The sequence below is a fragment of the Henckelia pumila genome, chromosome 4, assembly GCF_033568475.1.
Source record: "Henckelia pumila isolate YLH828 chromosome 4, ASM3356847v2, whole genome shotgun sequence".
In the NCBI taxonomy this organism is placed as follows: Eukaryota; Viridiplantae; Streptophyta; class Magnoliopsida; order Lamiales; family Gesneriaceae; genus Henckelia; species Henckelia pumila.
Genome location: NC_133123.1, coordinates 154,374,570 through 154,385,949, shown reverse-complemented (window position 1 = coordinate 154,385,949; position 11,380 = coordinate 154,374,570). Strand labels below are relative to the sequence as shown.

Here is an 11,380-nt window from a genome sequence, read left to right as displayed (position 1 = left end):
AAAGTTAAAGTAAAGAGTGTTTGAAAATAGAAATTGAAAGCTAATACAAACTAAAATTTAGTGTTTGAAAAATAATTACTTTCAAGCTTAATTTTTTTTAACTAAATGGCAATATTGTTATTAATCATACTCTTATTTGATTATTTAAATTTTAATACTCACACTATAAAAAATGAGTTTATATATTATTTTATATTATGAATTTTTTATCAAAAAAATTTTATTTTTTATAAGATGAATATTTGAAAAAATATATAAGATTAATAAAAATAAAATATGAAAAATGAAAAAGTTTGTAAAAATATACAAGAAATGTACAAAAATGTACGACAGTGCAATATATATATATATATATATATATATATATTCTTGTAATAATAATGTAAAATTTTAAAAAAATATTTGTAATAATAATGTAAAATTCAAAAAATATTTTTTTAAAAAAATTGTAATAATAATGTAAAATTAAAAAATATTTAAAAATAATAATAAAATCATATGTAATATGATAAGTTTATTAAGGTATATATGTCAATTTATAATTTTATACATTAAACAAAAAAGCAAAAGCCAAAAAAAAGCATCAAATTTTATTTTTTTGTTTTTGGGTAAAAGTTGTAGAAACTAAAGCATAATTTAACATTTACAAACACTCAAAAGCTCTTTTATGTTGCTAGAAGCTAAAAATATTTTGTAAAAGTTCTACCAAACACTCCCTTAATTAGATCTTCCATTTGGTCATGAACTAAATTAAGATAGTGTTTGCAACCCCAAAAAATAAGTGATTATGAAGATTCTTTTGTTTGCAACCTCTAAAAATAAGTGATTATAAAGATTTCTTCACAAAATTTTGTCAAAAAAATTTTCATAATCAGTTATTTTTAAAGATTGCAAACAATACTTAAAGATTGTGCAATAAATTGTTAGACTTAGAATAAATTGAATAATACAAGGTCACGTATGTTTCCATGTATATATTTAGCTTGAGTTGATGTAAATTAATTATTTAGGAACAAACACGTTACTTTATTTTAATGAACTAATCATGAAGTTCACATAGGCATAGGCGAGTTGGACGTTACCCAGCGTTGCGGGTTCGATCATCGTGTGGAGCATATTTCCTACTGAAATATTGTGAAGGTATGCTATGGGGTTGATCATGTTGCTCCCTCCTTCATGTCTCTGTCGCTCGTGCACATCCCTTAATTTAACCTTCATATGAGCAAATGAGCCTCTGACTTATGTGAAATATAGTCTCCTTCGAAATCAACCCTTTCAAAATGAACTAATCATGAAATTAAAAAGAGAGGGAATAAAATAACATTTGAAAGTCATCTCCACGAGGTTGGTGGAGGTTGAATGACAAATTTTGGTGGAGCACTCGGAATTCCTTCTGGCCGATTGAAGTAGGGAAAGAAAAAAAAAACAAAGCAAAACAATTGTTCTCGTTATAGTCATAGAATCCAACAAAATATCACTCTCAATTCGTCTCATTTTTTACCAGGTCATTAAATTTATGACCTAATATTTTTTTAGGGAGAAAAAAAAATCATTTTAGTCTTGTAATTTTAATTTTTTTTCTCTTTAGGTCTTGTAACTAGTCAAATTTGGGTATTGGTACATTAACTTTAAATTTTGGCTATTTTGATCATATTTTAACAAGTATCCAAAAATAAAATAAAACTACGGGTCAACTGCATAAAAGTGTAGCGAAATCATGATTTGACTAATTTTTGTTTAGAAATATTCATTCAATAATAATAATAATCATAATTATAATAATAATCACAAAATATATGACCTTTGAATGTTCCAAATTGAAAGAATATGCAAGTGGTAGCTACTAGCAGGATGGCCGCTTCGCCTTTGTTTTTACTTTTTCGATCTTGGGGAACAACTTGCGTTACAATAAATGTGTTTAGACGTGCCTTCCACCAGCTGATTTTCTAGTGGGCCTCGAAGGGGATTATTGACTGGGCCAAAACAAAGATTAAGTAGCTGGCCAGGACTTAATTTTCTATATGGGCTCATTCATTAATTTTGTAGCAAGAAGTCCAGCCCAACAAGATGCTAACCGTTGGAGGACAGGATCTGTGTTATGTTCTTTCTTTTGCTGTTCGATTGATAAGTGTTGTATGAGACTTTGGATTGGAATAAATCAAAGTGAAGATCTCTCGTTGATGTAGGCTGGTTTTATAGCCAAATCACGTAAATTGGTGTTCTTGTTTCGTTGCTTTAAGTTTACTGTTTTGGTTATTAATTGATCTTCTTGATTGTGAAATTGCGTGTGTTGTTCTGGGAATTCTCTGGTTGATGTTAGTGTTGCTTGATTCGAGCAAAGGCGAATTACATTGAGTTACTAACAAAATGTATTTATTCTCCTAATATTTTCCTATCTTATTGAAAAAGAATATCATTTATTAATCAAATTAAAATTTAAAGTTCAAGACAAGACGAAATATCTAAATACTCTTAAAAAAAATAAAATCTCTATCTCTATTTCTATCTATATTTTAAAAATCAGTTGTTCATGATTTTTTCTATCCATGACAAAATATCTAAAATATCCTTAAAAGAGAACAAAAGCTTTGTCTCAATCTCAATTTCAATTTCTATCTATATTTTAAATTTTATTTGTTTATTATTTTCTCTATTTGTGTGCCTAGATTTTATTTTTAAATTAAAATTGATTTGAAACAAAAATAAAATATATATATATATATATATATATAATAAATAATATTTATATGTTAATCACAGACGCAACGCGTATGCAGACGTTGCATATGCAGACGTGATTAATATTAATTTATAATTTTGATGTACAATAAGTATATACAAGAGTCTTCTAAAAATTATCACTTTATTAATATATCAACATTATTAGTACCTAGGCCAAATAGAGACAAAAAAAAATCCATAATTTTGGCACGTTTATTTCTATATAAGGCAAAATAATAATCATCATCATCAATCGGCACCTTTCGAAAATTTTAATGAGCACAAAGTGAGCTTTCTAAAAAAAAAGGAAACCTTATAAAATGACTAATTTGCCCAATAATTTTGGTTTTTATTAAAAATTAAGTTATGAGATAATGATAATTTAAAATCAAGCTTCATCAATTAAATGAAAGTTTGTTAATTAAATGATCTCTACTTTAATAATATAGTAAGATATTTATCACTAAATATCTCGAATTTTTTTTAAGAGAAATAAATAAAAAAAAAAACATTACAATGAAGTATATACGGTTGGAAAACTCGTCGTAGAGGAAAATTCTCACAAAATATATTATATACTTTCAAATTTATAAAAGTTAATGTGGTTGGATATGGTTTAGATAATCAAACTTCAAACCAAATCAACTTCTTCTGATTTGATTTATTTTAAAACTAATCCAAATTATGATCGAGTGAAAAACCGATCGACACGAACAATTTAATTTGGACGGCTTTGTGTTTTCCCTTACTATTTATATATTTGCTTCTACGGAATCCAAAATTTTGATAATTAATTAATGCATATCACTAATATATATATATATATATATATATATATATATATATATATATATATATTCACATACTTCGAACATATATATATATATATATGTTATTAATCCCAAAATTATTACTAATCCCAAAATTTCAGGAATTAAAAAGACTCCTATAAACTAGCCATGGCAGGCCGTAAAAGGTATCCCAAGTCGGATGCCATGATGTATTTTCTTATCATTGCATCGATGGCCGCCTTCCTCTTCCTTCTCGTAGTCGTTTCAGTGCCTCCGCCACAGCACCATCGAATGATAAAACGGCAAGTTTATGCACGACAACTAGCACGACGATTCCCAAGTAATACCGCGGAGAAGTGTGTGGAGCTGTGGTTTCGTCCTCCACCGGAGGAGAAGCCGGGGAAAGAAGTCACGGCAACGTGTGATGCCTTGTTGCTCAGAATTTTCGAATATATCAATGAGAGGAAGGATCAGTCGAGGAAGGCTGCGGTGGCGAATGATTGGAGATTTGTGAACAATACTGAAGAAGCAACAGATCCGATGGAAAAAGCAAAAATGTTTCAAGCTGTTATGGTCATGACTGATTGGTCATTATTCAGATAGTCTTGTTGCGCTGCGTAATTCTTATAATGTTAATGTAGATTAAAGTGCAACATGATACCACCTTAGTCGACACTCACACACACATAAATATTTCCATTAATATGTTTTTGGTTACATATTCCTAATATTTAGAGTAATAATTTTTTGTGTATGAACACTGTTGAGAATCATATTGGCGTTATTCATTGATTTTTTTTAATATATTTCCATTAATATGTTTTTTTGTTACATATTCCTAATATTTAGAGTAATAATTGTTTTGTGTATGAACACTGTTGAGAATCATATTGGCGTCTTATTATTCATTGATTTTTTTATATATTTTTTAAAAAAATTACAATGCTTGATTTTAGCCCAGTCTTAGCTTATTATTGAACGGAGTGCCCGAGAGTTCGAGACTCTAGTAGACTGACTATTGAATATTGATTGAGACAAGGCAAGTTTAATAATTTAAGTTATAATAAAATCGAGCGTTTGTCATTTTAAATTGGTACGTTTATTTCTATATATATATGGCAAAATAATCATCATCATCATCAATCGGCACCTTTTAAAAATTTTGCTTGATAGATAATTCAACGAAAACGTAATACATTTTAAATTTTATTACATGAGATTAATGTTCAAAAAGAAAAGGAAAAATGGAATTAAAAAAAATTAGGTATAGAGCTTTTTTACTTCCCGAATAGATTCAATGAGTAAAGTCTCAACTAAGTTTTTTGTATTAGTCATCTATGTTTGGGAGACTTGAGACTCGAGACAAGTCAATCAGTTAAAATTCCTCGAATTAAAAAAAAAAAAAAAAAACACTCCTAAATATAAATTAATTTAGCTTCTAAAGAGACACCACGGCCATCCGCTATATATATGCCTATAAAGCATTATTTATCGCTAAATATCTCGAATTTTTTTAAAAGAAATAAATAAAATACAACAAATTACGTATCTATGAAAAAATCGTCCTAGATCAAGATTCTAACAAAATATATTATATACTTTGTGCTCTACTTGCTACTTATGTATTTGGCTTCTACGGAATCCAAAATTTTATATAATTAGTACGTACGACATTGCTTGATTTGGTGTATTATTAAAATATGTATAACTTATTTTATTTAATCTCGTATTATTTTCGTTATATTATTTATTTATTTATTAATTATTAATTTATATTAATTAAATCAAATAAACTATAATCTATCTTTAAAATAAAATAATATATTAACTATTTTTTTTTATTTTTAATTACATTATATTACTTATCTATGTGAATATATATTCAATTCGAACATGTTACAAAGAATTTTATTAGAAAAAAATTTACCGGATCCTAATTTCAAGAATTTATGAGACTCCTCTCAAAATAATATACCAAATAGTATATTATATTTACGAGACACATGAATAGCCACCAAACAAAAAGAAACACTAACAATTTCTATGAGTATATTTGATATATTATGAGATTTTGATTAATTTAATTAATTTTTGTATTTAATTTTTTGTGTTGTAAGATTTGGTGAAAGAGACACTAACAATTTCTATAAGTGTATTCGATATATTATGAGATTTTGATGAATTTAATTTTTGTATTGAATTTTTTGTGTTGTAAGATTTGGTGAACAAATTTCGTTATATTTGTAGTATTAGCATCATTACACTTATAAATAAACAAACATAAAATATCAATTCACAGACAATCATTAAAAATGTAATAATAATAATAATAATAATAATAATAATAATAATAATAATAATAATAATAATAATTTTCATCACAAATCTAACATCAAAAAATAAAACTCCTCGAATTCAAAAAAAAAAAAAAAAAAAGACAGAACTCCTCAATATTAATTAATTTAGCTTCAATAGAGACACCACCCGCAATTACCATTATTTATATTTATCACTAAATATCTCGAATTTTTTAAAGAGAAATAAATAAAATAAAACAAATTACAAAACAAAATTAATTAAATTAAGTATATATGGTTGAAAAACTCGTCGTTGATGAAAATTCTCACAAAATATATTACATACTGATAGGTTACACCTAAAAATTCAACTGGGCCTGAGCCCAATCATGAAGGTCCACTTCAAATATTTTTGAGGCCCAAGCTTATTTAAATATTATATTTATTTAATTCAAGCAGGCCCTGAATTCTACACAAGCTCATAAGAGGCTCAAGCCCATGAAACTCTTTGAATATCTATAAATAGCTCAAGTCACCTCATTATTAAGGTACACACTTTCTTTAGCACTATAACGCTCTACTCTTGATTATTATTCCTTCAGTAATCGCTGACTTGAGCGTCGGAGTGCCTTCGTCGGAAACCCTTCCGGCTCCTTTGACTTTGTTTTGTGACGTAGGAACAACCCACTGAAGATCTTTACCGGGAACATACAAGGATCCGTTGATACTCCGGACTTTGTGAAAGCAACATGTCATATACAAGTTATTTTTGGCTACATCAGCTTGGCGCCGTCTGCGAGAAACTTGTTCTTTACGTCATTGAGAGCACATATTACTTCAAAAAGTCTCAAGGAAATAATAACAATGAAAACGCACCGCCGAGTATTACTATCACCCGTGAAGACTTGACTGCGCTAATGGAAAACACAGTAGCACTCGCAGCAAAAGATGCAGTTGCTCAGTACCTAGAAACCCGTAAGCGCAAGTGTTCACACAGTTCATGACACCTCTGGCGAAAACAAGATCACTAATCCAACTCGGAAGGATGGATCTCGCACACATGTAACTGGAGAGAATATGTCCACAATTTTGCCGTCGCGTCGAAGCCCCTTCACTGATGACATATTATCTGAATCATTACCAAAGGGAGTCAAAATCCCCAGCTTACCTGAGTTCGATGGAACGAGTGACCCCCAAGACCATATTGACAAATTTTACGCGAAAGCGGATTTTTATGATATCACAGATGCTGCATACTGTAAAATTTTCCGAACAACATTATCAGGAAGAGCACTCACATGGTTCAATAAGTTACCCTCTGGATCTATTGCCAATTTGGAGCAACTTACTGACTACTTCCTCCAGCAATTCTCAATTAACAAGAAATACCCGAAAACAGCAGCATATTTGTTCACAGTCATTCAAAAAAAAGGAGAATGTTTGAGGGACTATGTTCGGCGATTTACTCATGCGGTGCACGAAGTTTTACACGTGAACCATGACTTGTTAGCTGGAATAATGCAACAAAACTTGCGTCATCGGAAGTTCAAGGAATCAATAGCGGAAAGGCCGCCCAAAAACTTTGAGGAATTATTGAAAAGAGCTGAGAAATACATACGGGTTGAAGAATCTGTATAGCCACACTACTTGAATAAAAGAAAGAGAGAAGAAGATAAATCAGATATTAGAAATCAAGACGAGAAGCGAACAGCACAGAGCCCCCGCCTCCAGAATACACCCCTCAATACACGTCTGACCGATATAATGGTAGTGGCTGAAAAACAAGGATTGTTGCGTCCCCCTCGCCCAATGCAAAATAACCCAAAGCGCCAACGTTCCGAAAATTACTGCCATTTTCATAAAGATAAAGGTCATACTACAGAAGATTGCTTCAGTTTGCGAGCAAAAATTGAAAAACTCATAAAGCGCGGACATTTGGGGAATTTTGTGGACAAATCCCGCGGTGAGAAGCGAGATGACAGGCGTCGGGACGAACAACCAAAACGTGACTATCAAAAATGCCATGATGAAACTGGAAAACAACATGAACGAGCTGATGAAAATTTGCCCTCGGGAGGGGTAATCGCCGTAATCACTGGGGGGCCTGCTTGTGGCGACTCAAACAATGCAAGAAAAGCCCTTCTACGGGCAGCAAAAGGAACCAACAATTTGTCAAGCCCCACATCCTTGTCGATATATGAAATTGGAACCATCCAAAATGGATTATCATTCAGTGACAAAGATCTGGAGAACCCTCGGGGTACACATAATGATGCTTTAATCATCTCAACCACAATCTCCAATTTTTGGATAAAGAAAATTCTAGTGGATTCAGGAAGTTCGGCCGACATAATTTTTCATGATGAATTCGTGAAGTTGGGTATTAGTAATGCACAGTTAACTCCAGTCAACACTCCACTAGTCGGATTTTCCGGAGAAATAGTTGAAGCTTTGGGAGAAGTAACGCTTCCTCTTTCCTTGGGTTCTTACCCCAAACGGTCTACTAAGATGGTGAAATTCCTTGTAGTAAAGGCTTTATCTGCGTACAATGTGATATTGGGACGACCAAGTTTCAATATATTTCAAGCCATCGGATCGACATATCATATGAAGCTGAAGTTTTCGACTCCAGAAGGAGTAGGAGAAGCCATTGGTGACCATCGTCTAGCCAGAGAGTGTCATGTGGTGACACTACGGGGTTCGTCAAAAAATCGTAAAAGACAAGTTTCTAGTGAGGAAAGAGCACCGAAACCTGGAAAAATTATACGTGAAAACGGAATACATTTGGTGGATGAAGAAGCCCAAAGCAAAGAGAGAATAACAGCAACCGAAACTCTGAAACATGTGGCAATCATTCCAACCGATCCCAAGAAAACCCTGAAGATTGGGACCGAATTACCTCCTGAGTTGGAAGAAAAGTTGAAAAATTTCCTTGTTCGCAATTTGGACATGTTTGCTTGGGGTGATGAACCTCTGCCCGGAATACCTCGTGAACATGCGCTCCATCACCTCCGTGTTGATCCAAAAATGAAACCTGTGAAGCAAAAGAAAAGAGCATTTGGTCCAGATAAAAATTGGCATATAGCCGCTGAAGTGGAGAAACTCTTAGCGGTAAAGTACATCAGGCCAGTTTCATACCCAGATTGGCTTGCAAATTTGGTTTTAGTACCGAAGCCTGGAGGAAAGTGGTGTTTGTATATAGATTTCACTGATCTCAACAAAGCATGCCCCAAAGATTCGTTTCCACTCCCACGAATTGATTTGTTAGTCGATTCGACAGCAGGATGCGAACTGATACAATCAGATTGGCCTAGCGCTAGAAGACCAGGAAAAAAAAAGTTTCATCAGTGACCGAGGTATTTATTGTTATGATGTTATGCCGTTTGGGTTGAAAAATGTTGGAGCTACATATCAACGTCTAGTAAATACCATGTTCGAACACTTGATCGGGCGTAACATGGAAGTTTATATAGATGACATGCTCGTCAAAAGTATTCAAGCGTCTAATCACTTGGAAGATCTTGAGGAATGCTTCAGTATACTCAGAAAATACAAGATGAAACTTAATCCGGATAAATGCACTTTTGGTGTACGAGGAGGCAAATTTCTTGGCTATATGGTGTCAGAACGAGGAATAGAGGCCAACCCTGAAAAAATCAAAGCAATTTTAAACATGAATCCTCCGAAAAGTGTAAAAGGCATCCAAGAGTTGGCAGGACGGTTGGCCGCCCTAAACCGATTTATCTCATGATCTGCAGGCAAGGGTTTACCATTCTTCAAAATGTTGAGAATTGGGAAAGGTTTTCGATAGACAGAAGAGTGTCAGCAAGAATTTGACGAGTTGAAAGTGCATCTGACCTCTCCGTCGTTGTTGGTAAAACCAAACGAATGTGACACCCTATTGATTTATCTGGAAATATCTGCGGAAGCGGTAAGTGCAGTATTGGTCTCTGAAGTAAGACGTGAGCACAAACCAATTTATTATATCAGTCGAACTTTACACGGAGCAGAATTAAGATATACAAAGATCGAGAAACTGGCACTGGCTTTGGTAACTGCAGCGAGAAAACTACATCTTTACTTTCAGTCGCATCCAATAATTGTACTCACCAACCATCCTCTCAAACAAATTATCTCGAGCCCTGAAGCATCAGGGAGAATGGTTAAATGGGCTGTCAAATTGAGCCAATATGGAATTGAATATCGTCCGCGTTCAGCGATTAAAGCACAGATTCTGGCTGATTTTCTAGTAGAGATGACAGTAACTCAAGAAGAAAGCTCCACCCCGACATTGATGGTTTATGTCGACGGGTCATCAACCTCTACAGGAAGCGGTGCAGGTATAGTTGTGGAGAGCCCACAGGGAGATAAATTTCAGTATGCCATAAAATTTTTATTCCCTGCGACGAATAATGAGGCAGAATATGAAGCTCTCATCATGGGAATTAAATTGGCCCTGTCGGTAGGAGCAAAGAGACTGACGATACACAACGACTCCCAACTGATCGTCAGTCAAGTTAATGGAAATTATGAAGCGAAGGAAGATAAAATGCTTGGGTACCTCACACAAGTGAATGAGATTCTCTCACGTTTGGACAACTACGATGTGAAGCAGATACCTAGAATGGAGAATGAGTCAGCGGACCGTCTCGCCAAGTTAGCAAGCTCTTTGGCCAACATTGATAATAGGAAAATTACATTCCTAACATATGACAAGGAAAAAACTGATGGAAGTGATGTTACAATCTTCTGTGCTGACAGCGAAGAACCTAGTTGGAAAGATGAACTAATCGACTATTTGATGCAGGGTAACCTACTTGCAAATCAAGTCGAAGCTCGAAAACTTAGAGTGAGAGCTGCCCGGTTCACGATTATTGACGGAGAACTGTACAAAAGAGGTTTCTCTTTTTCTTACCTAAAGTGTCTAACGCCAGCTAAGGGAAAATATGTGCTCCGTGAAATTCATGAAGGAATAAGTGGAAATCACTTAGCTGGCAGAGCACTTGCAGGGAAAGCATTACGCCAAGGATACTTCTGGTCAACGATGAAGCAAGACGCTATCGAGTTAGCGAAACATTGTCACGCATGTCAAGAGCATGCTAACTTCCATCACCAGCCGGCTACAATCTTGTAGCCCCTAGAAAGTCCTTTATCGTTTGCTCAGTGGGGAATGGATTTGGTAGGTCCCTTTCCTCCTGCTACCGGACAAAGAAAATTTCTGATAGTTGCAGTGGATTATTTCACCAAATGGGTCGAAGCTGAACCATTGGCCAAAATATCTGAAAGAGACATAATAAATTTTTTATGGAAGAATATAGTATGCAGATTTGGCATTCTTCAAACCTTAGTTTCGGACAATGGAACTCAATTCTCTGGAGCGAAGATAAAAGATTGGTGCAAAGGACTTTCCATCAAGCAGTTCTTCACTTCTGTCGGGAATCCTCAAGCGAATGGGCAAACCGAGGTCACCAACCGAACCATTCTACAGCACCTCAAAATACGCCTAGGCAATGCCAAAGGGAAATGGGTAGATGAGTTGCCAAGTGTTCTATGGGCATATCGAACCACTCC

At 33.7% G+C, this 11,380-nt stretch overlaps 1 protein-coding gene across 1 annotated transcript; it reads left to right on the top strand.

Annotated features, from left to right (window-relative positions):
- The first annotated feature begins 9,185 nt into the window (after nt 1-9,185).
- Nucleotides 9,186-10,943, top strand: LOC140862131 (uncharacterized). The gene is made up of 2 exons (XM_073265136.1): nt 9,186-9,500; nt 9,621-10,943. Exons 1-2 carry the CDS (start codon nt 9,186-9,188, stop codon nt 10,941-10,943), a joined length of 1,638 nt encoding a protein of 545 aa, XP_073121237.1.
- The last annotated feature ends 437 nt before the right edge of the window (nt 10,944-11,380 follow it).